This window comes from Micropterus dolomieu, linkage group LG22 (genome assembly GCF_021292245.1).
Source record: "Micropterus dolomieu isolate WLL.071019.BEF.003 ecotype Adirondacks linkage group LG22, ASM2129224v1, whole genome shotgun sequence".
In the NCBI taxonomy this organism is placed as follows: Eukaryota; Metazoa; Chordata; class Actinopteri; order Centrarchiformes; family Centrarchidae; genus Micropterus; species Micropterus dolomieu.
In genome coordinates this window covers 4,664,410-4,692,092 of record NC_060171.1, presented here as the reverse complement: position 1 = coordinate 4,692,092, position 27,683 = coordinate 4,664,410, and the positions used below count along the sequence as shown (strand labels likewise).

General features: G+C 40.0%; 4 protein-coding genes across 12 annotated transcripts in view; 1 reads left to right on the top strand and 3 right to left on the bottom strand.

Moving 5' to 3' along the window:
• LOC123962534 (bromodomain-containing protein 1-like) overlaps positions 1-2,320 on the bottom strand; it is a 22,244-nt gene extending 19,924 nt beyond the window's left edge. The window contains exon 1 of the mRNA XM_046038717.1: positions 2,021-2,320. The gene's annotated coding sequence lies outside the window, so the exon portion shown is untranslated. The remainder of the gene's footprint in view (positions 1-2,020) is intronic.
• Positions 2,321-3,037: 717 nt separating this feature from the next.
• ftsj1 (FtsJ RNA 2'-O-methyltransferase 1) lies at positions 3,038-10,846 on the bottom strand. 2 transcript variants are annotated; one of them, XM_046038724.1, is made up of 11 exons: positions 10,703-10,846; positions 9,893-10,030; positions 9,451-9,520; positions 8,273-8,387; positions 7,653-7,731; positions 7,491-7,543; positions 7,365-7,418; positions 5,880-5,982; positions 5,529-5,612; positions 5,148-5,251; positions 3,038-4,350 (listed from the first exon to the last, which is right to left on the bottom strand). In XM_046038724.1, exons 1-11 carry the CDS (start codon positions 10,791-10,793, stop codon positions 4,177-4,179), a joined length of 1,065 nt encoding a protein of 354 aa, XP_045894680.1. In that variant the 5' UTR covers positions 10,794-10,846; the 3' UTR covers positions 3,038-4,176. The 2 variants fall into 2 exon arrangements, with proteins under 2 accessions (XP_045894680.1, XP_045894681.1); XM_046038725.1 differs by lacking the exon at positions 10,703-10,846 and adding an exon at positions 10,570-10,646.
• A 1,367-nt stretch (positions 10,847-12,213) lies between these two features.
• Positions 12,214-19,475, bottom strand: LOC123962538 (serine/threonine-protein kinase pim-3-like). The gene is made up of 6 exons (XM_046038726.1): positions 19,209-19,475; positions 18,192-18,301; positions 17,031-17,081; positions 15,800-16,163; positions 15,147-15,323; positions 12,214-14,867 (listed from the first exon to the last, which is right to left on the bottom strand). Exons 1-6 carry the CDS (start codon positions 19,276-19,278, stop codon positions 14,680-14,682), a joined length of 960 nt encoding a protein of 319 aa, XP_045894682.1. The 5' UTR covers positions 19,279-19,475; the 3' UTR covers positions 12,214-14,679.
• kbtbd13b (kelch repeat and BTB domain containing 13b) lies at positions 18,361-27,338 on the top strand. 8 transcript variants are annotated; one of them, XR_006822973.1, is made up of 3 exons: positions 18,361-18,683; positions 26,310-26,397; positions 26,979-27,338. XR_006822973.1 is itself a non-coding variant. In XM_046038721.1 (2 exons), exon 2 carries the CDS (start codon positions 23,464-23,466, stop codon positions 24,883-24,885), a length of 1,422 nt encoding a protein of 473 aa, XP_045894677.1. In that variant the 5' UTR covers positions 18,372-18,683; positions 23,358-23,463; the 3' UTR covers positions 24,886-24,977. The 8 variants fall into 8 exon arrangements, 4 of the variants coding, with proteins under 4 accessions (XP_045894677.1, XP_045894676.1, XP_045894678.1 ...); XR_006822975.1 differs by having other exon boundaries at positions 18,361-18,788; positions 26,982-27,338; XR_006822972.1 differs by having other exon boundaries at positions 18,361-18,788.
• Positions 27,339-27,683: the final 345 nt, after the last annotated feature.

The following is a 27,683-nucleotide window of genomic DNA, read 5'->3' as shown; positions in this document are numbered from 1 at the left end:
GGTTTGACACCCAGCCCTAAACAACATACAAAACTATTAAAAAGAAAATCACACAGCTCACCTTCAGCACCTTTCTGTAAGAGGTTCACCAGGTGAGCGTGGGACCTTTTGTCAAGTGATTTGTACAAAAACAACTGTAACAAGTCTAGAACTGTCTGGGTTTTTTTTCCCCAGCTCATAATAGGGCTTGGTTTGGTATTAAATATCAATAATGTGAGTGTTGACTCAAGTATCAAAATCCTTGCATTTGAGAAGGTGGAAATGTGAAATGTTTGACATGTTTTTTTTTCATATTTACAATGATTTGAATGATTTAGCTAATCATCATCATAATAGTTGACAATTTTTCTCAATTGCGCATTCAGATCTACTAATCTTTTTTTATCTATACATAAAGTTTTTTTTATTAAATTACTCTATTGATTGTGCTCTTGATTAACTTATTTTGATAAATAAAAATGTCAGGAAACCGTCTGATCAACACTCCAAAACCAAAAGACATTCCGATAACTCTGGTAGGGGATAAAGAAAACCAGCAAATACTTGGTCCTGAACCTAAAGAATGTCTGGAATTTTGCTTATAACATTATTTTAGCAATTACTCGACCAATCAAATGTTGCTGGACTATATGATTTTACAAAAATAACTTAAACTTAGGGCTGGGCAATAAAGCCAAAAATATCTTCACGATAAAAACATTTCATATCATTTGATATCGATAATTATGAGGATAAATCATTATTTCTTTCAAAGTTTAAAGGCTGATTTTTGCTCCTGAGTGAAAGTTGAAGAAACCAGATGGTTTATTTTGGTTTTAAACTTTTCTTTAGGTCAGTGGATCACTTCACAAATTTGAGGTAGAACATTCAAAACAACAACAAAATATTTTTTTTAATATTTTCAAAAAATATTTGGAAATCTTTTTTCAGTCCCTTTTCCACAACAAAATAAATATCTTAACAGAAAGATTAAGAGATAGTTTATTTGTGATTCAAGTGAATTAAATCATTTATCATCAAATATATTGAACATTTGTTATTGATGAAATTTATATTGCGTTAATTATCATTATTGTTTTATTACTTAGGCCTACTTCAGCCCTATCTGCTTAGGTGTGAATCCTCCTGTAACGTTACACTTGTTCTCTGCAGTGTGTGTATCAATGTTTTGAGATTTGACGTGTAAACATGATTGGCCAATACAGTTGATTCTGACCCTCCTCTGTGGTGCAAATGCAAATAAAACTGCATGCAACTTAACATTTGCGCCCTCACAAGCACACGTGGGAAATGAAGTTGGCAGGCTTTATTAACGTTAAATGTACAACACCAGTTTGTTTGTGCAGCTTTAATTTATGAGATCAACATGCTGCTTACAGTTGGCTGCTGAATGAAGTTTCAGTACAAGGGGGGCGGAAACAGACCGACTCTGATAACGTTCACTGGATGAATGAAAGAAATGTGCACTGAGAAGCACGCCTTCTCAGAGACTACAGCGAGGCCACAGTGGCCACCGCCAGCCTGACAGAAGCCGCCGAGAGCTGGCTGTCATTGAATACCAGCGACTAACAGCAGCAGCAGCTTAACTTCGCCCAGTTTCTCTTTAGACTGTGTGCTGAATGGTCTTTGCTAGCCGAACAGCTAACGTTAGCCTCGCTCAACCGAACCACAACGTTTATCCGTGTGATTAAGTGACAATGCGTTCAGAGTTATCAACCAAACACATGTCTGTTACAAGAAAATAAGAGGCGGAGGTGCCCTCCCATCAGGCAGCGGCCTCTCCGGTCGCCGTTTCATCGCATTAGGACACTCCGTCCACAAACCAGGCTAACGTTAGCCTGTTAGCATTGCACCTAACTGAGAGGGGGAGGAAATATGGCGACTAACACTACAAGAAACTGCCTCGATTGGACAGGGTGGCTTTTCCCCAGAGCAACGCTGGTTGCTTTTTAACTTAAACCTGTCCTGGCTGTAGGGGGGTGGTATTAAAAAGGCGAGGACAGAGTGAGGGTGAACTTACCTCGGTATTTTCACGATTTCAGCTTATAAAAACAGCAGCAATGGCGGCGCGGCCTGCGGAGCAAAGCGGCAGTTAAATCTACATTCAGTCCGCTCATCCAACGGCGGCCGCGGCTCGCGCTGAACCGCAGGTAAACTTGAAGGTAACGGACAGGTATCCAGGGCGCCGGAGACGGTTTCAAGTGTTACACCTTGATCAGGATGAATACTGAGCGACAGGACTGTGAGGAAGCGGTTGGAAGTGGCAGAGCCCAGCAGCTGCCCGAGCTTCTCTTCCCCCAACAACAATGCCGTTGTGTTAGTCTTTACGCCGTGACGTCAGCGCGTACCAACGAAAACCAGGAAGTAGCTTCGGCTTCAGTGCAGTGACAGTCCAAGTTCTGCCATTTAAAACAACACGTGTATTTTATGACCTACTGTATTTTCAGATTTTGACTGTTGAAAAGGTTTTGATCTGTGGGATCAGGTAAATGTACAGTGATTTTTTTTTTTTTTTTTTAGAGGATCAATCTGGATTTATTCTACATTTTTATTACTGCCACCTACCATGAAAATACTCAAATCAACAATGCATTAGTCAATCTCTCAAAACTTATTCACTTGTTTACCCTGTCTGCAGCACTCGGCCCCAAGCCCATTGGTTCCCTTGGTTATCAGATCAACCCCCACCACAGAGACTTTTAAGTCTCGTCTTAAAACACATTTTCATTCTTTGGCGTCTGTTTAGGGACACTTGTGTTGAACTGTCTTTTGTTGTATGTCATAAATTGATTGGGATGTTTTTAGTTATCACATTTTTTATTGTCTAACTTTGGTCAACATTGATTGTTTGTTTTTAAATGTGCTTTATAAATAAGCTTGACTACTATAGACACAAATCTTTAAAACCAGTATAGAAGTTACATAGTTGTTTGTAGAAAGAGTTTTAAAGGTTCAGTTTGTAATATTTAGGATATATTGTCAGAAATGCAATATACATAAGGATGTTTTCAGTGGTGTATAAAGACCATACATAATGAACAGTTGTGCTTTTATTACCTTAGAATGAGCCATTTCTATCTACAGACATTGCGGATCGCCTTAAATGGATGTCACCATGTTGCGCCGCCATGTTTCTACGGTAGCCCAAACGAACAAACTGCTCTACAGAACGCGTTTAGTCACAATGTTTAATACTTATGAAGAAGAAGCAGTATTAGAAGTAGTCGTCTGGTTTGTTAGAACTAAGAAGAGAAGTGAAATTTGGACAAATAGAGGACCACACATATTATTTAGCACAAGAGGCGACACTGTCAGCCACCGCATCTTGTCCTACGCGCTTGCAAAGGGACGGTAAGCGGTGACTGAGCCGTTGGTTGCAATTCACAACCCTCACCACTAGATGCCACCAAAACTTACACACTGAACCGATTAAAAAAAAAAAAAAACCGATAACCTGTTTCATTTCAAGGTGACCTTTAACACTTAAATTCCAGACTGCATCAGTCACTTTAAAGCTCAGTAGAGGCACCTTCCTGCAGAACTTGACAGGGCAGACTTGGAGATCCTATAAACTTTCAGTATCCAGAAAAATTCAACTGTTTTTATTTTAACTTTTTTTATTAGGCTTAATCTAGGCATGTAAATCTTAGTAGGAAACAATTTAAAAGCTAATTTGTGAGCCAAAATCATCAGCATTTAAACCAAAATGGCAGCACAATGTTTTATCACATTTATTGTAACTACGATTTCCTGACAATTCAATATTGTTTATAGACAAAAAATATAATTCAGAGTTTAATTAATCTCAAACCACAATTCATATAAACCACGATGCTGGCTTGCATCAAAGAAAATACATTTAATTTCTAAAATATACACAAAATACTCCACATAAAATCAGACAAAAGAATAAAAACACACTCCTCCATTTGGAAGAACATCCATTACAGCGATGTAAAAGATTGGACGAGAAAGAAAACATGAGCAGACAGAGGACAGAGTTATCATTAAAGGAACAGTCTTTTCTGTCTGATAAGAAGATGGATGTTTAATTTCTGTGCGTCCAGTACAGAGATAGAACCAGGACAACAAACAGATATCCATCTTCTTATCCAACTTTCCCCAAATGCCAGACCATTCCTTTAATGATAACTCAATCAGCAGCAGTCAAACGGATCAGGTGGACTCAGCCGGTGGCTCCATCTCGTCTTGACTCTGGTTGGGACAGTTGGACAGAGCGTCCTCTCTGGACAGCAGGTTGTTTTTGCGAAGGTGGCAGGCCTGCTGGTAGGGGGGCCTTATGGGCGGCTGGGTTGGGGGGGTGTACTGATACGGTTTATCAGCATCCAGCTGAAGAAAAAACAGTTAGAAAAATGTACACCAACAGGTTTAAGATTGTATTTGTGCAAAGAAAAAAAAAAAAGATACTACAAAAACTACAAGATAACAACATGTATCACTTTGAAACGAATCCCTTAAAATACCGTTAACTTACCGCTGAACACACCAAACACCATAACCTCCATTTTGTAGCCAGAGATCCTTTAATTTTTCATTAATTTGAAAAACTAAACCACTTAATTAGAAAAGCCCTTAATTAAGGTTTTAAAGGGACACACTACTTTCCCCTTAATTCACACATTAATTAAAAATATTTGACAAATCCATCGATGACCAGTTTAAGGTGTTATTGAGGTTGGACTTTGGTTTAAATAGAGATCTTAAATATCTTCAGCTGCAATTATTTATTATTAAAAATGAGATTTTAAGGGATTATTAAACACTTTTCAGACATGGAATATGTAACATTACTGGCTTCATCTATCTGTTAACTTTATGAGTTTTTCTCATTCATTATTTTTATGCTCCTTACATCTTTATTCAGACATAATAGGTAATTCAAATGTTATTTGCGAAATTTTATGGGGGTTCTTCCCCTTAAAAACTCTTGTTGTGCAGATTACCAATCAAAATACCTTAATATAATCTTTAAAAAAGAATAATTTATTATATTTCATAGTGAAAACAAAGCATGACAACCACAGCAGGTACAAGTGTTAAAATAATAAAACTGATTGAACCAGATGTCTTTTTTATTTATGTTTCAGTTTGACCAAGTAAAGAAGGATAAACCAGTGTCTCCTCACCTGCAGAGGGTAGGTTCTGTCTGAGTCGAAGGCGCTGAGATCACCACACGCCAGGAAAGGAACGATGACGCGGTTCGGACCCTCTAACTGGTTAAAGTCTACATCTGAAGGACAGAGACCAGAACCCAATCTGAGAACAGGACCAGGACATGCACGGAAAATAAAGACCGATCCATATCAAATTTATGCTCCGTAAACAGACACAATTAGCGACTATTTAACCTCTAAAAAAAGAAATAACACATTGTTCCTCTTACAAATGAGATTCATAACATATGAAGAGAAGCAATGCTGCTGCAGCTTTGTGATTATAATCTGTTCTGATTTGGACCTGCATGAACACAAGTCGTTCCAGATCTCCAGGAACAGACTCCTAGTTACCGTAGGAATGATCCAGCAGAGGGTTGGACATGTTGGGGATGTAACCTTCAGGAGGAGAGTAATTCTGACACACCACAAAGGCCTCTGCACACAGACAAGACAGAGAGTTCATGCAAATACCACAGCTTCAGATTAATGTGATGAAAACCAACACATGATTTAAATCAGTTTTTACTTTGAGTGATAATTTTGTGGGTCTCAAATTTTGAGTAAACAGGGTCTCGTTTCAGTGACCGGACTGTAGCCCATAGTACAAAAGTCTCAGGTGTGTAAACAATCGCAACATAGGCTGGGGGCGTGTTTTGACTTTGGTTCGAGTCGTGTGATTGGTCGGCGGTGTCGATGACTCACCGATGCTGGAGTTCCTGCTGCTGCGAGGCTTGGCACAGGTCACACCACTGAAGAAGATCTTCAGCTGAGAGTACAGCAGAGTCACGTCTTTACCTCTGAAGATCTGAGACACAGGCCAGTAATGGGTTAATACAGTCTGATCCATAGACTGTATTTAAGATATATATGTCCAATCTGTCTGTGTCCACTGCCCACAATGCACCACTGCATGCAACTATTGACACTGTGCTAATTATCTAGGATAATAGGATGTGGCTCTAGGTTCTGAGTAGTTTCCAGGCCACCAGCATAAACTCCAGGAAGTTACAGGTCCTGGCCAAGAAATAGTCTGGTATAGCAACCTCAGTGAAGCAGCAAATTGTTGTTGTTCCACTTGGTTTTTGTACACATTTAAAAAAAAGAAGATATAACATGTTTAGTAGTGAGCTTTAAAGGTGCTGGTAGATGGACATTGTTTCTGTTGGACAGAGCCAGGCTAGCTGCTTCACCAGTCTTTATACTGAGCTAAAATAGTTACTTTACAGATTAAAATGTTACAGAAGAAAATACGATAAACTTTTAAAATACAATGCATTTTTAAGATTAAACCTTCTCAACCTTTTTGGTCTGTGAACTCTCATAAAAAACGCTTTGGATTCTTAGCTGTTCCACCAAAAGAGATATTTCACTTCTAGAGATTAGACAAAAATCCAAAAATGATTTGAAATTTGTTTATTTGTGTCTATTTCTTCTTCTTTTCTCTCCCATTGATTATCTCACATCTCCTCACGACTCCTCAGATTTATCACAAGGCAAGACAAGTTTATTTGTATAGCACATTTCAACAACAAGGCAATTCAAATAGCTTAAAAAAATAGCTATAAAAGCAACATATGGAAATATAAAAAGAGTTAAATACAAATACACATCAAGAGTCAAATAGAAAATAAAAACAGGTTAATTTACCTGGTATACCTATTTATTCACCCATAATTCTAACGGTTTTGTAGAAACTTAGTTTATATAAAGGGTGGTTTTGCTTATTTGATTTCCTCTCACACCAGTCAAACCTGATTTACCTCGCCGAATACTACTCGGCCGTGTTCAGACCTCAAGTCGGTCTAAGCAGCGGAGACCCTTTGGAGGGGCCCGACCCCCTTGGGTGGGAACCACTGGACCAAACTAGCTTACTGTATATAAAGTAGCTAAAACTAGCTCCACCTCGAGCAGCTACAGAAGTAAAATTCTGCTCTAATGCAGTATTATTATCTAATAATATGCCAGGGACCATTTTACTGCAAAAAATATTACATTTAACTGATAATACTTCGGTAGTTTTACTTAAGTGGTATTTTCAGAGCAGGACTTTTATATGAATATATTGGTACTTTTAGATCCGAGTACTATACTGCTGTATTTTGCTGTCTGAAGTCAGAGATGTACACCTGATTTTCTTGGACATAACTCTATTATAGCATAAATTATATGAATAAAAGTTGGACTCACTTTGGCCACAAACGTCCCTCCAGGTTTCAGGACGTGAGTGGTGATGTTCAGAGCCTGAGAGACAAAGAGCAGGTCAGCGTGTCATCACAGACCGACAGGTGAATACAAACACACCTAGGTACTCACAGCCAACAGGAGCTGAGCCTGGATGTACTCATCCACATCATGGAGCCCGGTAACTGTGGAAACAGAGCAGGAAATAACTCCTGACAGATGCCTAAAAACATTAAAAGGGAGATGGGAGAGACTCAAGAACAGGTGAAGACAGACAGGAATTGAGCGTCTCACCGTCTGGAGCTCCGTCACACACCACCAGGTCGGCCGGCTGACCCTCAAAGTGACGGATTATCTCCTGAGCTGTCGACACCTGAGAGGAAGAAGACGACACAGGTCATGCACTGAGACCGACGATTAACTTCAGGATTTCCAAACTTTTGTGATCCTAAAATTCTTCTTCTTTTGTTTCCACTGTGTTTTACAAAGCGGGACAAAGTCAGTAGGAAGACGTGAAGCTGATACTGTTATTGATGTTGTTTCAGGTTTATTCTGGCTGTTGAACCACTGCATGTTTGCTGTAGTTTGCTTCGCTGCAGAATTGTGATCCTTTAGTTTTCTATAATCTGGTTTTATAGAAAAAAATTTAAGAATCTCTCTGGAAATCTCAGAAAAGACCTGTTTTTCTTTCAACTTCAGCCCACAATTTTGTTTTTTACACTTAATTGTTCCTTGTTTTAAATGATTGGTTGTCCCTGTTCCATACAGATGCAGAAGTAACACGGTGGTAACTGTTGTTGTGTTTGTTCTCTGGATTCTCTGGAACCTCTTCAGGGACTCACAGAACCTCCTCTAGGACCACTGGAACCTTTTCAAGGATAACTACAAACTTATTAAATTAATCATGTCCTCACCTTGGTGATGTCTCCCTGGATCTGAGTGACTCCTGGCAAAGGAGCCATGGCCTGCAGGTCCACCGCCACGATCTTCACGTCCTCACTATTCTTCTTATCCTTCTCCTCACGCACTCTAAGTAGAAAACAAAACCGTTAACTCTTGGTATTTTATTTATTTACGTCAGGATTTAATTTTTTTATTTTGTGAAAATACAGTTAAAGTGTAGCCACACAGATGATTTCTCTCCAGGTAAATATACAAATGGGTGACAAACTAAAGGAAAAAACCTACAAGGTAAATGTATTGTCAGAAAACAGGGTTGTATAATGAGAGGAAGTGTGTAGTTCCCTTTATGCTGCAAAATAAACAAAATATACTTATGTATATTTTGCCTGGTGCAGTGCTGAGGATGAATATAGAAGTCTCACAGCCTTAGGGAAGAAGCTGTTCTGTAGTCTGGTGGTGCAACAGCAGAAACTTCTATGTCTCTTGCCAGATGGCAGCAAGGTGCGCAGGCTGTGGCTGGGTTGGTAATGTTTATGTAACCTTTGGGCTCTGCGTAGGCACCACACTTCACCGCTATCACTGATGCTCGGGAGATGGGTACCAATGATCTTCTGAGCAGTTTTAATCACCTGCTGCAGAGCCCTCCTGTCCTGGGCCGTGCACATCCCAAGCTAGTTTGTGATTTTGCCAGTCAGGATGCTTTCTATTGCTCCTCTGTAAAAGTTATTAAGAAGTTGGCATGGGAAATTAGCCTTCTTAAGTTTCCTTAAGAAATACAGACATTTCTGAGCTTTCTTCACCAACATGGAGCTGTAAGATGACCATGTCAGGTTCACTGTAGTGCTGATTCCCAGGAACCTAAAACTGTTCACCTGCTCTACCACAGCTCCACTGATGTAGACAGGGGTGTGCGTCTTTCACACAGCCCTTTCTCGCTGCTGCTGACTGCAATGCACTCACTCAATACTGGACCAATTTCAAAAACAATTAGTCCCAATTAGTCACATGGACACACAAACACGGGAATATAAGATCCAAGTTGAAAAATACCAACTGTACCATGCAGTGAACCTGTGTGGAAGCATCCGCATTCGTTATGTTTCTCCACAAATTTTTTTCAGGTCTTTACTTTACTGTATCAACTGTCTGTATTCTCAGTGAAATAAAAATAATTTACAAAAAGCAATACCTGAGTTTTCGACTGAGGACCTGACTCCAGCTGCCAGGAGCTGCACACAGATCCACTGCTCTGTTCACACCTGAGAAAGAAAAAAACCTCAATAAATACATTTTTGACAAATGAGACATAGTATTAAAAGACAGCAGAAGAACACAGCCCGGTCGTTTCACTCAGGTCCTGTCAAAACTGCCAAGAACTGTTTGGTTTGTCCACTGAAAGAGGATGAGGAAGAAACTACTTGACGGGTGTTTCAGTGTGGACAGAGTTCTTAACAAAAACACCCACATGTTGTTTCCACATGTAAACAGCATTTTCAAATGATTCTGTCAGACCTTTAATTCGAGCATGTAGTACCGACAATAGGGGGCTGTAAGGTAGGTGGGCAAGCTGTGAGGTGACTGGACCCCATTGTCTAATAGTCCACCCATCTCAGGTATCCGATGGGTCTTACCTGTGAACAGATTGAACTCGTGGTCGAGCTGCAGCAGCTTGAAGGCGCTCCTGGCTCTCCAACCCTCCTCTTTGGCTAGACGGTAGTAAATGTCCCGCTTGTCCTTGGAGGAGCGACCCATGATGGCCTCTGACCCCTCTAATGGAAAACACACACAGAACCAGTTAACACACCAGCCACGTTTATGTTTCTTTCTTTAATCCCAGGATATTAACACATATTGTAATACACAACTGGATTATTAAGATTGGTTATTTTTAACACCATTATTGTAGTCCAATGAATGTAAAAGGGCATTCTCATTTATGGACTAATTTTCAAAATATGCTAATTGTATTATTTCTTGTTTCTCTGGACGTGCAAATATTACTTCCAACATGACTAAATACCCTTAAATACATCAACTCGGTCCTAGTAACGTTATCAATATCAGTTTCTGTTATGGTGTCCCAAATGTCCACAAAGAGTCAATTTTTTATAAAAACGGTTTGGTTGATTATTTCTTGTTAGCCGAATTGAAGAGCACCTATTAGTGAATCTAAAAATGTATTTAGTTTTACTTTAGTGAACACTGTTATGGTGCTGAAGACCGGTTAACCTTGTTTAATTCACTTTTTTTAAGGAATATGGTGTCAAGTGCCCAAGAAACGGCTGAAAAAACGTCTGTCTGAGCGTACTGTTTAATGATAGGTCAGCGCATGTCTCTAGGTTGGATATATACACATTTATACTAAACAGTACGTCTATAAAAACCCTTCAAATCTTATTTTAACAGACTTTACGAACCATTTAGAAAATTCTTTTACTTACCGTTCACGTGCTGTTCCGGGGACCCCTGCCGATAGCTGTCCCCGAAGCGCCTGTTCGAAATGGCATTGCCAAACCCAAACCAAACAGCCATCTGTGTTATTTACTAATGATGAAATATGTATGTTTTTTAATAATACACATACTTTAATGATGTCGAACGTTATAAATACATCTAAATATGTGTTTTATCAGCATTTTTTCACTCCCAGATGAACTACACATTAGAAAGAGTCAAGAAAGAACACGGATGAACGAGAGTTTTGCTGCTTTTAAAAAATAAAAACACAGGGTAAGTAAGTTTTAATTATTACTATTATTTTATTTATTTAAATCCCTCCGAATTTTGTGGCATTTCTGTTTACAGAGTATCGGCCACACGGTGTCACTGTGGAGACATGAAACTGCTTTCCATTAAAACGACACGTGTTTCCCTGAAGGAAAATAACACTGATGTCAATTAATCGAGGATTTTTAAATACTATACAGACAGAAAACATAATCAGCTCATATCGGAAACATGATTGTATTTTAAGCCTCAGATAAGTTCTGCTACCTCGATCACAGTTTTGTTTACACACTATGAACCAGAAGACAATCATTTGTTGTCCTTTTCTCCATTTTATCAGAAGTAACGCTGATATGGCATAAAACAGGTATTATGGACTTTTTTAAATCAAGGATTGATTGGATGGATTGATTGAAAAGTGGTGTTTATTAATGGGTTTATTTGCAATTTCAGTGCAGCTTATAGGAATATTGTTTGGTTTTAAATATGAAAATACCCAATACATTTAGCTCAAGTCTATTATATGAAAACAGACTGATTACCTGCAATTCAACAATTAACATTTATATTCCAAATTAAAATTGCTCAGCTATTTTGACCCTTGAAATGAGAAGAAATTAGTTTTGACAAGTAATTTAATAGCACTTTTTTCTCCCTAGATTTTCTATTTTAATATTATTAATAAGTACATAATTTGGGGGGGGGGGGGCTGCCACTATTCATGCTTGTCCAGGCTGCTTTATATTTCAATATATTGCTGTTTCATCATTGTCTTATGTTTTATTATTGCTGTGTTTCTTCTTTTAAATATTTGATTGGTCTGCTTTTTTTCTCTTGCTGTTGTTTTGATTGCATTACTTCATACAGCACTTTGTTCAACAGTGGTTGTTTAAAATGTGCTTTATAAATAGACTTGACTTGATCACGCATCAAAACCACCAGACTCCATTGATCAAAACAGTAATTTTACCAGGCAGAACACTAAAGTTGCTGGTCTACCACTGCCTCGCTCGGTTAGTTTGTTTGTGTTATTTTTACTTTAATTTAGGTGGCTGTTCAAAGTAGTCTTGAAAATTATGTAATATGAATGTTTAAATTAATCCGTGAAATGATTGAAACAAGGTTTGGCATTAATTCAGGTGAATTGTGTAAATCTGAAGCTATTTGTTAAGTAATGTGGTTGGTACAGAAAAGTCTGAAAGGAGTCAACACGTCACACAGAAAATCAGTTTATATATGAGAAGTTTAATTGAAAATTTTCTATGAAAAAATACTTCTCTGTGACAATTGTATATAACACCAAAAACTGTAACACATATAATGAGAAATTAGTTTAAACTCTTAAGCCTAACGTGACCAAACTCAAACCTGACGCTGATTTTATTTGTTTTAAGCAAAAATGAAAATGAAATAATCATTTTATAACAGTTAAGACAACTTAAATAATGCAATGATAAGGAACGCCCCTTCACTAAATAAATAAAACTCAGAAATGTACAAAAAAATATATACAGTATAAAAAACAAATACATATATTCAAAATACAAAACTAAATATTTGCATTGACTGTGCATTTTACACTCACAGACTGAGATATTGTTTTCAGAACACAATTCAAACAAAGTGATGAGGATAAAGCTGAGCGCCGGCATTTCCTCTGAGAGCCTTTAAAAACTAAATGAGAAATCACAATTCTTCTGTTTATATACTGTACATGTTTTTATTTCACACTTGCTTTGGCAATGTAAACGCTTGTTTCCCATGCCAATTAAGCCCCGCTGAGTTGAACTGAATTGAGAGAGAGGCTGAACTGGCTGTGGAAACTTTAAAGAATAACATGTATCTCATCATAAGTAATGCTGTGGTGTAAATACTGAAACAGAAAACAGAGAAAAAAAAAAAAATCAACTAAACGGTTTTGATTAACCTCAACTGTAGAGAGATAAAGTTCTGAGCCGGGAGCTAACCTGAGAGGCTGGGACAGATTTACTTTAACACACATTATCTCCTGATATAAAATCACAATTTTGTTCCTTTCTAGCCTTTGTTTTAGTTGGGAAAAGTCCTTCTGTGTTCAGAGGATGTGAGATGTTAGTTACATGAAAAAATAAAAATAAAAAATAAATAAAGGTTTAAACTCAGCATAGCAAGTATCAAACAGTCATGTTTTGGTATCAGAACTGAGACCAGGGTCTGGTGTCCTGAGCCAGTCCAAGCTCTACAGAGGCATGTGTGTTTCCAGTAGCTCGCCGGGTCCCACGCTGACATCACAAGGTGGGTGGTGTTCCTCAGAGGACTCCTTAAACTGAATTTGTTTGGGTTTTGGACAGTTGGTCTAACTTGTCACTGTTGTCTCACATCTTATTGTACAGACTGCATTCACCAAAGAAAGGCCTGATCTTGTAATTATTACGTACTATCTCACAATGACGAGACAACAGGCGAAAAATTCTGTGACCCATCAGATTCTGTGAATTTCAGCCACAGAAAACAGTTTTTTTGTTTTGACAGCCATCGCCAAACATGATCATGGTGTAATGATGAGATACAGAAGTCGTAGGTAGGCTTTTCTTTTGGTGAAAGCAATGTGCGTCCATATAGAAAAGGCGAAGTCCCTTAACTTTTAGGTGTGTATTCTTTGTAGTTACAGATTTTCAGTTTTGTACTTGCACAGATTCACGACAAACTGCGGTATAAGGTCCCATGGCGGTCCGTGGTAAGGGGAGGGACCTGACCTCTCTATTGTTGACTAGACAATTGAAAGGACAAAATAATTGACAGATTGATCAACAGTGAAAATAAGTGTCACATGTCTACATGTAATTATAATATGTATTATAATCATGTGGCCCATCACTGCAGAAATGGAGTCGTTGAGTAAACCACTTTATCTGCAAAACTATTTTTGGGGCAAAATAACTGGACTGGGTTCCTCTATAACGATTCTGTGGGTTCCAACTTTATTATCTAAACTTAAGGAACCCTCCACACCTCCAGACGGACTCCTGGGGCACGCTCAGTCTGAAAACAGTGTGCACTGTTTTGTTTCGGTTCCCGGGTTGAATGATGCGAGTCCTCAAAAACAGTGTCGAACGGGCTTTGAGGTTTCCTCTTGTTTGGTGGGTGTGTCCGAGGGGTTACTTAATCTGCAGCGACGTGTATAGGCCTATAAACCCCGCCCTGCAGTTTCCACAAACCCCTTCGCTTTATCGGGATGTTCTCTGCTATTCTGGACGGCAAGAGCGGTAACATCAAGCACACTTTGTAGTATTAAACATGTGAACAAACTAATTTCATTAGGCTCCTCAAAAAATAGCCTTCTCAGCTGCCATAACTGCAACGATTGCGTAACACAACAGGGTGTTCAACACACCACCGTTTCCGTTTTAATAAATGCTTTGCTACGTTTTGTCGGGGCTGAACGCGCTACTGATCTACAGCTGGCTAGCGTTGAGACGCTCCTCCCACAGCTGCTTTCAAACTCAAGGCACTCTGAACGAGGAACACCAGACGGAAAACTACGCAGGTGTTGAGGCTCCATAGTCAGTGAGCAGGAAAGGGGCAACGTGGAGCAGCGCGGAGTCAACCTTAACTGTGACCGCGACCACAAGGTAACTGAAGTCAAACACCACTGGAGGACATCTGTGAATCAAGATCACACCACGACCCCCGGCAGCCTCCCTTTGACCAATCAGATGCTCTGCTGGCTGGTGGAGGAAGACGAGGAGGAGTCAACTGTGATGGTGTGGAGCGTGACGCCACCGCTGTCCGTCTGCTGTCCATTGCTGCCCGTCACCCAGGGGTGGAGGAGGATCTGCTCCAGGGTTGGCCGGTCAGATGGCTGCTGGTTCAGGCACCAGCCAATCAGCTGCTGGCAGTCTGCGACAGAAAATACGATACAAAGGCTGAACTGAAGGTAACTTCCTATTTAATATTGTCACATCTCTCAAACACAATAAAAATTTATTTTTTTGCCCTGAGCTGAGTCTTTGAGGCAGAGCCTCTTCTCTGGCCATGTGCCAACCACAACACAAATGCTGTGTCTGCAAACCACCACTTATTTCCTAAAGGCTGGGCTGTCCACATACTTTTCACAGAAATTACCTACAATCAGTGCATGGAAATCAATCAGAGCTGACGCGTCACACTCGAACTGACCTGAGGAGATTTCGCGTCTGAAGTAGACCCGTCCATTCAGGATCTCCTCGTCTTGTTCAAAGGGGATGTCTCCACACACCATGTCATACAGCAGCACACCGAGCGACCAGACGGTGGCCGAGCGGCCGTGGTACCGGTGGAAACGGATCCACTCTGGAGGACTATACACCCGCGTACCTGCAGGCGATGGTGTTTTTTTATATATTCAACTGTATGACAACAGAATCACAAGTAGTGGAAACAGATCATCATCATGCTGCTCGTGTGCGACGGCTGCTGGTGAAAAGAGTAGCAGCTGATGTTTCTGGAAAACACCGCCTTCACCCGACATAATCGAACAGGTGCATGATGGGACAGAAGTCACTTTTACCCTTAATATCGTAATCCCAAACCCAAACATGATTACAACGCTGTGAAAATGTTCTCAAATTTCCCAAAAGAAAAATCCCCACTCTCCAAACAATACCAGCATGATGTGAAACTTTAATTGGTCCTAACAGGAATATATTAGATATAGGATAGAACAGCACACACACACTTTCCAACCTTAAAGAGTCAAACCAACAGACAAAACTTCCCTCTCCTCTTCCTGTCAATATCTGCTGTTGCCATGATGACTGACAGCTCTTTGACAGCTAGATGATCGGACTCACCATCGAACTCGGTGTAGGCGGCGTCTTTGAGGAGGGCCCCTGAGCCAAAGTCAATGAGTTTGATCTGTCCGGTCTTCAGGTCCACCAGCAGGTTCTCGTCCTTGATGTCTCTGTGGACGACGCCGCAGGTGTAGCAGTGACGCACGGCCTCCAGCACCTGCAGGAAGAAGCCACGCGCTGCGGCCTCGTCCAGTGCTCCGCGCTCTGTGATGTAATCAAACAGGTCCTGCCCCGGCTCGGGACGCTCCATCACCATCAGCCAGCCGTCCACCTGCTCCCACCAGTCCAACAGCCGCACCACGCCGCCAAACGCCCCGCCCACCTTCTTCAACAGCACAATCTCCAGAGGAACCACGGCGCCACACTGAGTGTATCAAAGAGAATGTTTAAAAATATATCATCAACTCACAGTCCATAAAATTATAGTTGGTAATAATTGTAACACGTGAGCTCATTAGCCAATGAGTCATATCGACAAACACTTTTAGTAATTTTTATGCGGCAAGTGTGATTGTGTGATGGATAAGATTGTGGTAATTTTTCACTACTTTCTGACATTTTATAGACAGATTGATTAAATCCACAAAACAATAATAGGCAAATTAATCAGTGACAATAATCATTAGTTGCAGCTCTAAAAGATGTTATTATTGTAGTAATGACAGACGAAAACAATGCCATAAAAACTTTCTGAAAAGTAGCGTATATTAACATTATGCAATATATGGTATACGTTCTTAATTTCAAACTGTAGTTAAAGTGTCCCACAGGGATCTATTCTTGTTCCTCTTCTGCCACTCCACATTGTGATGTACACAGTTTGTGTTTCAGCTTTCAGTTAACAAAAGGAAGCCTGTTTTAACCCTTAACCAAACAAAATGTATTTTCAAGGTCAGTGAAGAAAATCCTGCCTCAATGATTCTGCTCTCTGATTACATTTAAATATAGTAGTTATTAAGTCACGTCAGAGGACATTTTAAGTTTATTGTAGCTGTGCCACACTGAAATCAGAAACTGGATTTTAACTATTCCTTAAGAATGGAATGAGTTGAAGCTGGTGTAGGCAATGTGGGAGGCATGTAAAGATATGTCTGAAAAAGATTCTTGATCTCAGTGAGACTTGAGAATTAAATTATAAACTAACTAATAGAGCCGCTGAAGTGGTAATCAAACTGCCAAGAAGTTGTTATTGAAACAGTTCCTCCTCAAGTGAAATGCAGGTAAATCTCACCAGAGAGCCCCACTCAGTTACTCTGTCCCTGCACACATGCTTCACCGCCACCTGCATGTAAACATAAACAACACTATTAACATACAGCCTCCATATATATATATATATATTAGAATAGATTTTGTCTGTATAAAAACACAGAATAAACAGCAGTCATGATAGAAATATGTGACTGTCACCATGAAGCTTTTTGTTTGCTGCTTAAGTATTTGAATGTGTTCCTTTGCTTATGCTTAAAAAAAGATTTGCGTGAAGAATATTACAGTGTAAAGCAAAATAGTAAGATTACTGTTCAATACAAGAAGAGAGTAAATCTTCTTGGGCCACATTTCTTTGTGAAAACAAAGACCACATGCCATGCGTGACTGCCCTGTGTCAAGTTGCACAGCTGACAACAGTAAAACAGGAAGTACAGGGAATAGACACTGCCTTCAAAATAAAAGAACAACTGTCAACACATGAGTTCTTGTTGGATACAGTGGTGATAATCTGCAAATGTTTTACTTTAGTCAGTCCAAATCTAAACACAGACAGTTTTAAATGAGACACACAGCTAATTGAAAAACAAGCAGTTTAATTTATATACAAACACTTAATATTTTAAATAATGCTAAATACACCAATGATTAGATAGAAGTAGGTACATTCATGGACTTATGACATATAGCACATCACGTATGAAATACATGAAAATATAGATTAAATCAATTATTTCAAGGGGTGACAAACCATTAAATGACCCTGCAACTAACATCCAGCATCCTTGTGGTAAATTTCATATCAGCTGAGAGGGGAGCTCAAACATCTAGTGTTGTGCATAAACACACTGATTCCTACTACGTGTTCTTTGAGAAATCAGAAACACTGTCAATGATGGGTGCAGATCTTGAAACTCGAAGTCTTTTGCTTTTTATTTCCCCAGAAAGGAAAACGGCTCACATATAAACATTACCAATAATATTGTGGGAAGATTGTCAGCAGCTGTTTCCCAGCTCAAGAAAGAACTTTAAAATCATTAACGATATGTTTTAAAAGACTTCGGTGAGGCTTTTATTTTAAAAGGCAGAGACCGGAAGTGCAGCTGCTTGCTGTGCGGTAGCTTTAAAGCTGCCAGCCGCGGCCATGTGCTGGGACCAAAACAAAGCGGCTCCCCGCTCTTACCGGCAGCCCGTCGGCCAGGCGGACAGCCGAGTAGACTGTGCCGAATCCTCCGCTGCCGAGCACCGAGTCCAGCCGGTACAGCTTCTCAAACGGCTGCTTCTCCGCTTTGGCTGAAAACACACACACAAAATAATAAATAAAGGACTATATTGCATGGTATTTGGACGGATTTGACGCTGTAGTGCTGCGCCAAAATCTGTAACTTAACCTCCCTCCTCCTCCTGCCGGTGTTTTTGATTCGCAGCGTCATCTTTACACCTAATTTATCATTATTATTTGATTAATGTGTTTAAAGATGAAGAAAATACCGCCTTAATTCGCTGCATACACTCGAGCACATAAACCAAATGTCCTCAGGTGACTTGTTGTTCTTGTGTCAGCCGTTTAAAAATGGTGGCCCACCGTCGTCTCCAGTGTCAACTCTTTAAACGGTGTTTAAAAAAAGAAACAGATGCCGTTTCAACTGTGGAGACGACGTTTTTTTATTACAAGGTAACTACACATTTTGGCAACACACCAGGACTTTCAGAATAGCCCCAGCGTGATTTATAATTGAAAGGTCATCAAATGTGGCACACACCCACTCATCGATTAACGGTAAGTAATGGATGGAAAATGTATGGATTTAAATACTCACTCTGGTTTCTTCACTGAAAACACTAAACAGCAGCCGGTTTTTCTCTCTAACGTGAAGATATAGTTCTTTCGAGGTCATCGGCTGAGTCTATTTGAATAAATTAAGGTTGTCAGATGATGTTTCTTATAAATAAAGTAAGAAACGTGTGCATGTAACCGAATAATAACGGCTAGAAAATGGCCGTTAGTTTCTGTTATTATTGTGTGGACCGTCAGGTTCTGTAACCTGATTAATGAATTTGAGGGTTTGCTGTTGGATGAACACGGTGTTAAGGTTTTGTTTAGGTGTCCCAGAGATGACACGGCTGGTTAGATCAGGTTTAGATCAGGAGAAAGTTACCCGGTCACAGAATACGACGGCATTCACATTAACACCGATACCTTGCAGCTTTGCCGGCAGATCCATGCTGGACGGGATGTGAGAGAAGGAGCCCAGTTTAGAGAGCAGCATGCTGCTCGTGACTTCTCCCAAAAAAAATGAAAACACACCCGGAAAATATTGGCGTACTAAATCCCAGATAACACAGCGGAGTCCTCGACCCTCGTTACGGGCAGAATAGTGCGCAAACACGCGCAAAATCCATCCGTAGTCCGGTCATTTACACAGATAAATAAATCAGCGTCCAGAGAAGCGCGCCACTCTGCCCCTCCGTCCGCCGCTGCCAATATTTACAAAGATCACATAGATCCTTCCGCCTGAACATTAAATAACGCCACACTACCTGCCGCTTCGTACCCAAACTGTCACACATACGTAAACAGCGGCGTGTCGAGACGCATCGGCTCAACGTGAATTTAAATCGGTGTCGAGAAAAATGAGCATTAAACCAATGAGAAAACACACGGACTAGTTTTACGTAGTAGAAAAGGCGCAGGGATTCAAAGATGGTCACTCCGTCAGTGCTGCGGCACATCAGAGAGAAGAGAAGAGAGGCTTCCCAATAATGACTTACATTAATTAACAAATGAATTAATTATTCAAATTATATGATAATAATTGAAAGATTTAAGAAATAGTATAATTGTAAATTTGCAACACTCAGACTCTGTGTGTATCGATCAAAAGCACATTGTCCACAGAGAATAAGGGTGTTTCAGCGATTACAATAAAATTACATTAATCTCAGCAGTTTAAATAAAATCCCTTTTTTACTTTCAAACACACCCAACAACACCCAGAGAACCGTCATGTGGATAAAACCTGAATAGTCTATGGATTTATTTGTAAAAAAGTTTTTACTGTAAATTTTCACAATTGTCCATTTCCATATACACACACTCTATTACTATTTATTACTATTTATATCATTAAATGCCTAAAAATACTCTGTTACTAGTATAAGTTGTACATTGAAGTATAATCAGTAAACGTTGCCTACTTAAAGTATTAACAGTAAATATGTAGCAGTATAAAATATACCCTGTGACTGTTGTGCTATAATATATATTTTATCATTATGTTATTATTATTTATGCATCAAAGTAAAAGCTGTAGTTGTTGAGCTGGAGCCATTGAACTATTTTGAATTGGACTGCAACTAATATTTATTTTCATAAATAAATATTTATTTTCTATCTGCTGATTATTTTCTGTATTCACTGATTGTTTAGTTTGTAAAAATTCAGAAAATAATGCCCCCACGAAGCCCAAAGTGAAACCTTCACAATGCAGCCCAAATCTAAGAATCATTAAAAAAAAAATTAAATTATCAAACTCATTAAAAGAAAATCGCAGAATATCTCAAATTTTGTGAAGCGGGAACCATTAAATGTTTTGACATGAAAAATTACGATTAAACAATTATCAAAATAGTTGCCAATTAATTTTCTGTTAATTGATTAATTGACTAATTGTTTCAGCTATACTTTTGTGCGCAAAAATCTTAATTTGGAAAGTAGAAACTACATTAAATAAAGAGAGAAGAAATTACGTCTTCCACGTAGTGGAGTACAAAACGTGCCATGAGAAGAATCCAGTCAAGTAAAGTACAAGTACCTCAAATTTGTACTCTACTTAAGTGCAGTATTGTAAGTAAATGTACTTAGATATGTTCCACCACAGGCTGTGTGTTGCTGGGCAGGTGTGCAGTGGTTTTATCAGAGCTTGTTTGCTGCTGATTATTGAATTAAATAAGTTATTTACCTCCCTTTTTTCCGACGTAACATATATCTACTTGGCGTAAACAACACAATGCAGTATTAAACTGCATTTTTATGTGTAATCCTATCATTTCATCCTGCTGTAACCGAGTAGAGTGGAGAAGCACCTGCAGCTGGATGGACAGATCAAAGCTGCAGCACAATGTTCCCACAATCCCCTCTGTCTGCTCACAGAGCAGGAGGAGGTGGGATTGTTTTGACTGAGGAGGCAGGCAGAAGCCAGGTCACGTGACTTGCTGTATTACTGCCCCAAATCTAGGTCAACCCCTCCTCCCCTTACTGTACGTGAATGTAAAGCGGTAGATTGACAGAAAACAGATTTAAAGATCAGAGAGCTGCTGTTGTTCTCTGGAGACAAACATCTTCAAACTGAGAGACTTGCATCATGATCAGGAGGTTTGTCATCATTGTTTGTTTTCACTATTGAAACCACAGAGCTATGTGTGTGACACATGACTCTCAGCAGAATGAATCCTCAACACATTGAATCTATCTCCACATCCAATCTGAAATTTCACAATATTTAGCTTTTCTCATTGGCTCTTCAGCATATAGGTCCAAAAAGCCTAGTTTCCTATGAATGTTAACATGTTAAGAGATTTTCAACTCTACATGTGAAATTGCATTGTCTTATTTGTAATAATCTGGTGTTTTAACACATAAAGGCAAATTTATATGTCAAATTGGTCATGATTATTTACCATTCATTTTATTTAAATGCTACACTTTAAAGGAATAATGGTTTGACATTTTAGGAAATAAGCGTATTCACTCTCTGGCAGAGAGTTGGATTAGAAAATCAATACTACTCTCCTATCGTTCCATTAAATATTGGTCTAAAGGACAACTTTTTTATCTCAACATTTTTGATGATTGATGTAAAGAAAAAGCTAGATACAAGGTAGGCCTACAAGGTTGTTTATTAGTCATTATACAGCACAAGGCTGCATAACGAAACTAAATTTGTAGTTCCCTCATGAAACACGCACAACATATAATTAAGTGTAGGCCTATATTCAAATATGGTAACATATAAAGTAAAATAAAACGGTATATACAGTTAATTATATACACATATACAGACACGTATCCACCGCAAACATTCCACAGTGCATTTTTTGAATTTGCATCTCGGGTGAACGTAAACAGCAGCAACCAGATGATTATATGAAAGTTTCATCTTCACAATAAACAGTCTGACATTTTGGGAAACAGAGTCCATCTTGACTGCGTTTGAGCACAAATCCTCATCGAAGTAAAACACAGAGTCCACCTCCCCTCATCTTTCCGGAGTCTTGCACTGACAGCTCGGAACATGGGAAGCTCGCTACCACTCTCATGTCTGTGCTATGGAGCTTAAGCTAACAGCTGACTAGCACAGCTAGTCTGGCTCTGTTCAAATGTAACAAGATCTGCCTACCAGCACCCTTTGTTTATAGTATTTCTGCTAAGCTAAGCAAAGCAGCTGCTGGGTGTAACTTCTGAGAGTGGTCTCATCTAATTCTCTGTAACAAAATCAATTATACAGCAGCAAAATGTGTAAGAGAGTCAAATAAGTAGTATTATAATTACACAAAATTCTGTGTAAATAGTTATAACCTGAAATGTTAGGCCTCTAGTCAATATGAGGAACGTTTGAGACTCACCTTCTGTACCGCCTTTCCTTTAAACAGGGTCTCTTCCCTTTTGCTATTGTACTCCATGGGAGACGTAAGCAACATCGTGGTCACAGAAATTTACATGTTTTAGGCATCCTGTTTGAATCCTCCAAAGATATACTGGTCTTCTATATCATAATACAATACACACAACGCTACACACCACCGGTTAAATTTTGATCAGTAAACCAAATCTTATTGACATTATTATTATGTACGCTACACACTACCTTGTATATCTCAAGACTAAATTGGTGGTAAACTCAATTAATTTAGGCATGAGAACTGTGAACATCTGGCTTGTGGGTAGACAATCGGTGATCATATTGAATTAGTGCCTAAATACCAATCCGTAGCCAGGATTTAGATGTTTAATATACGGAGGACAAGACCTCAATGTTCTTCTGCCTTGACTAATGCAGTATGGATTGCTTGTTGGGACGATTTTGAAAACTGTTCACAAAGTGACCAGGATATTATGTCTTTAAAGCATTTTTTTTTTTTAGATTTTGTTATTTTGGGCTGAGCAATGGAGATCTCAAAACTCTCTCCAAAACTATCATCATGGCTAGATACCTCCATAGCTAAGTGTTTTGGTTGATCTGATACTTGAAGTTTGCAGCAGCAGATACCGCTACCCTTGTGTTCACTTGATGCCCTCTAGTCCACAACATGAATGTGACTCAGGTCATTTGTTCTCTTCTATTTTTAGCTGAGTCTATTTTGAAAGCTGTGAAAGAACTGAGCCTCCCCGAAGAGAGAAGCTGCTTCGTTCGTTTTGGAAACGCTTCTACGAACGTCACAGTCAGGGAGTAGTAATGTCAGAGGACGGCAGCAGCTGTGACAGTGCAGACAAAAGATATCTGCCATGTTGTGCCCCTGCTCTCGTCTCAGCTAAGATGATTATCGTGGTCGGAGACACTCACTTCTCTGAGGAGAAGATGTTTCTTGTTCAGAGCTGTGACTATTTCCAAGCTCTGTTTCGCTCTGGGATGAAGGAGTGTCGGCAGGAAAAAATCCACCTCAAGTCTCTGCATGCGCAAGGTTTCCTAATCGCCTTGGCGGTTTTACGAGGTGAGTTGCCCGTCCTTGATGGCGACGACATTGTTGAGGCCATCGAATGTGCTGCTTTCTTGCAGGTGGCACCGCTCACCAAGCATCTGATCGACCTCATTGATTCTGACAACTGTTTGCTGATGTATCACACCGCTGCAACCTTCGGCCTCTTAGACCTTTACCACGCTGCTGCGCTGTTCATCCGAAACATGTACGCTGACCTGGAGGCAGAGGTCAGGAAAACCTTGCCGTCGGAGATGATCTCCTACGTGGAGTCTTTGACCCCGAGTGTTTTTGTGGCAGTGGGGGCCCATGTGACCTGCGGTGTGGATGAAACGGTACATGCTGCCTCCAGGACGGTCTGCTACCTCGATGAAACTTCCAATAACTGGAAAGTATTAACAGATCTTCCACTACAGGCCAGCACCTCTATGGCGGGAGTGACTGTTTTAGACAATAAACTCTACATTGTCGGAGGAGTTCATGGAGTTCATAAACAAGTCGTGGACTCTTGTTTCTGCTACAGCGTTGAAAACAACAGCTGGACCAGAATCTCCGGTCCAGCACAGCTGCGATACAATCTGAGCCTTGTGGGTGTAGACGGTCATCTTTACGTCATCGGAGGAGAATACGAGCGAACAGTTATGTCATCTGTGGAAACCTATGACGTAAAGACCGGAAGGTGGGCGTTTGCTGCTCACTTACCTCGACCAGTGGCGGGCGCTGCGTGCACCAAAGCCATGAGCAGGATATTTGTATGTTTATGGAGGCCGATGGAGACCACAGAGATCTACGAGTATGTCTCAAGAAAAGATGAGTGGCGGCTTGTTACCACTCTGATCAGGCACCAGAGCTACGGCCACTGCATGGTCGGCCACAGAGACAACCTGTATGTCATGAGAAACGGGCCGTCGGACGACTTCCTGAGATGCCTGATGGACTGTTATAATCTGAGCTCGGGCCAGTGGTCGTCTCTGCCCGGACACTTTGCCAACAGCAGAGGTTCACTGTTCACAGCTGTGGTGAGAAGTGACTCTGTGTTCACGCTCAACAGGAGCATGACTCTGGAGTACGCCGTCGACGGTAAAACCTGGAAGCCCAGACGGCAGATGAAGGGTTTCCCCAGAAGTGGATCTGTGTGGACGTTTCTGCTCCGGCTGCCAGATGCTCTCTTGCTTCAGTAATGGCTTCATTTGCTCTGGGATTTATTATTGTCGACATCTTTTGACCCTAAGACGTGTATTTTCTACACCTGTGCTTCAATAAATTTAACAGACAATTCCTGTTTATTACATCTTCACATCTTCATTGTCCATCATTTCTATCAGTAATGATAATAATGTTCTCACTAAGCTGCTTGCTTGGATCTGGGATCTGGTTTTGTGTTAAATCCTGTTTTTCCTGTGAATAGTGTTTTCTGTAGTGTTGCAAATTGTGCTTGATGTTAGTAGTAGGGTAAGGTTGTAGTGGGAAGGAAAACACATGGAAATGGGATGGGAAAACGTGGACACAACAGAGACACCTTTTACTCTAGTCATTTCAAGTGTCCCAATTAAAATCCAGATAGGATTTGATACGAGTTGGTTTACACTCAGCCACATATACGAGTCTCTGTTGGCCAGATCACAAATCTAATCCTCATGCAATGCAATCTGCCTTGGTATTCACGGGCTACATTCAAATCAGGGTGTGCCCATTACCATCGCTCTCTGGGCAGGCTCAGACGATGTAACTTCAGCTGCCATTATCACAGACAGCAGATCCTGTGATTGGTTACTGATGTAGTTACAGCTTTGAGGAGTAAAGATTATGCATCTTGGAGAGATGGATCTATTTACACGTTTCAGCATCTGGCTAGATTGCGTTTCATACCACCTCCCGAGGTGGTTTTAATCGGATTTCAGTCCTTCCGATATGCTTCTTCAATGCAATTACAGTTTATGAAGCTCCAGCAAAAGTTCAGTCGGGAAGACGATTCTTTTGCATGCTTAGCCGGTGGTTTATTTCTAAAACCCTCCTGCCGTTCACTTCTTTTACGCATGCTCACTCATATTTCCTGCTCTCACTCCATCACCTTCTTCAGCCATCAGCCTCAGCCAAGTCATCAGCCTCCAGTGCCAGCGCCACCAGTGTCTGGAATCCATGGAGGGATATATTCTTGCTGCTGCTCAGGGCAGATGCCCCTACATTACCAGATTGCCAAAGATTTTCTGTCCAGACTTAATCATCACACATCATCTGTTATAATAAACATTATCTTTACTTCATTCATTTGTCTGTTATGATTGAAGTTTTTTAATGTCTTATATCTATCTGATCTGCCCAGGACACGTAACATGTATATAGGTTCAGTAGCAAGAAACACAAGCAGCCAATTGTAAACCTCCAGTTTAAGCAAAGTTATTTGGAAAAATGAAGGCAAACAGTACATTTATTACCCAAACATGGGATGTTGTGGAAGCAAGATTCAAAGTTAAAAATACTGATTCATTTGAAGGATGTTTAAGTTCTATTTACTGGTAATTTAATATCTGAACATGCTAAAAATTTTTCATTAGGCCTTTTTCTAGGTGGCTGAAATATGTTTTGTTGCTGACCCTTCCCACAGCAATACGTTGCTTTAGCTTCTGTGCCAGTACATCTCTCTTCTCTCTGCTCCTGCAAACTGGGGACACACTGATCGCCATCTACAGCAGGTACACTGACTATGGACAAGTAACTCATACAGCCTCATTTAAAACATCAAACTATCCCTTTAGTGTGTATGTGTGTGACTGCCTCGCCTTGTTGTGATATTATACACTAACTGTATATATGTTTGTTCTCAGGTCTGTCTTGTAAGATAGATTTTAATATTAACTTACTGAGTAAATTAAAGTTTAACAAAGATTATTATTTCTTCAAAATGTAAACATCTTGTTTGTCTATGGGATTTGGACATATTAACATTTTCTGATGATATTAAAGGTTATTTTCTTACATCAGAAATGTTTGAAAACAAAGTAGAGAAACAGGGTGATATTGTCCGTGGTCAGTTGAAAAGCCAAACAATAATGTATATCACAAAATCTTTAACTAAAGGTTAAATTAAACGATGATTTATGTATTATAAATATATTACTTTAGGGGGATTTTAAGAGAAAAAAATTAAATTAAAGAGATTATTTGTTTGATTATCATCAGGATATGTTTTATAAGAGTCATTGTGTCTCTCAGCGCTGCTGGCTCCATGTGAAATCCAGTGTTTGTCCTCACACAGAGCTTCTGTTTCCTGCAGCAGCCTGTTTCCTCTTGGCACCGAGCGATGATGACGATGGAGGTTAACGGCAGTCAGAGCCAGGCACCACGGGCAGCTGGGCGGGAGGCCAGCACCAGGCAGCGATGCTAAATCTGACCCAGAATAAGGAGAGAGGCCGGGGTCAGGCCAGGACACAGCGCTCAGGCCGACACCCTCCACAACGTCCAGCTTGAGCCCGGGACTGAAGCCAAGAACCAGAGCTCAGTGATGGATGAGTGTCTTTCTGTGGACATTAATGAGGTTTTCAGAGTCTGACCACGCGATGTGAGGGTCTGCCGACTGCTATGCTGCTCTTCACAGTTAAAACTCACTTTTACATGATCTGCATTTGTCAAACGTGTCCTGCTTCACCTTATATTTAAACAAAACCTGAAATACCCAAAATAACGGGTTTCATTTAGTCTTTGTATTAGCTCCATATTTTAATCAAGTACAGTACTTAAGTACAGTTTTGAGGTATTTGTATGTTACATAAGCGTTTCCATTTTATGCTACTTCTCTTTATCAATACATTTTAGAGTCAATATAGTACTTTTTACTCCACTACATTTAACAGCTTTAGTAATTACTGGTTACTTTACAGATGCTGATAATTAATAGAAAATAAAATCCACTAGTCCAGTCAATTTTATTTCTATAGCCCACTATCACAAATCACAACACCCTCTGTCCTCGAACCAGATG

Coding starts and splice junctions, on each gene's coding strand:
- ftsj1 (XM_046038724.1), bottom strand. CDS start 10,793: ATGGCTGTTTGGTTTGGGTTTGGCAATGCCATTTCGAACAGGCGCTTC. Junction 9,521..9,892: donor CGAGTTCAATCTGTTCACAG/GTAAGACCCATC, acceptor TTTCTTTCTCAG/GTGTGAACAGAGCAGTGGAT. Junction 5,613..5,879: donor CAGCAGGAACTCCAGCATCG/GTGAGTCATCGA, acceptor GTCTGTGTGCAG/AGGCCTTTGTGGTGTGTCAG.
- kbtbd13b (XM_046038721.1), top strand. CDS start 23,464: ATGTCAGAGGACGGCAGCAGCTGTGACAGTGCAGACAAAAGATATCTG.
- LOC123962538 (XM_046038726.1), bottom strand. CDS start 19,278: ATGCTGCTCTCTAAACTGGGCTCCTTCTCTCACATCCCGTCCAGCATG. Junction 17,082..18,191: donor GCCTGGCCGACGGGCTGCCG/GTAAGAGCGGGG, acceptor GTTTACATGCAG/GTGGCGGTGAAGCATGTGTG. Junction 16,164..17,030: donor TAACTGAGTGGGGCTCTCTG/GTGAGATTTACC, acceptor TGATACACTCAG/TGTGGCGCCGTGGTTCCTCT.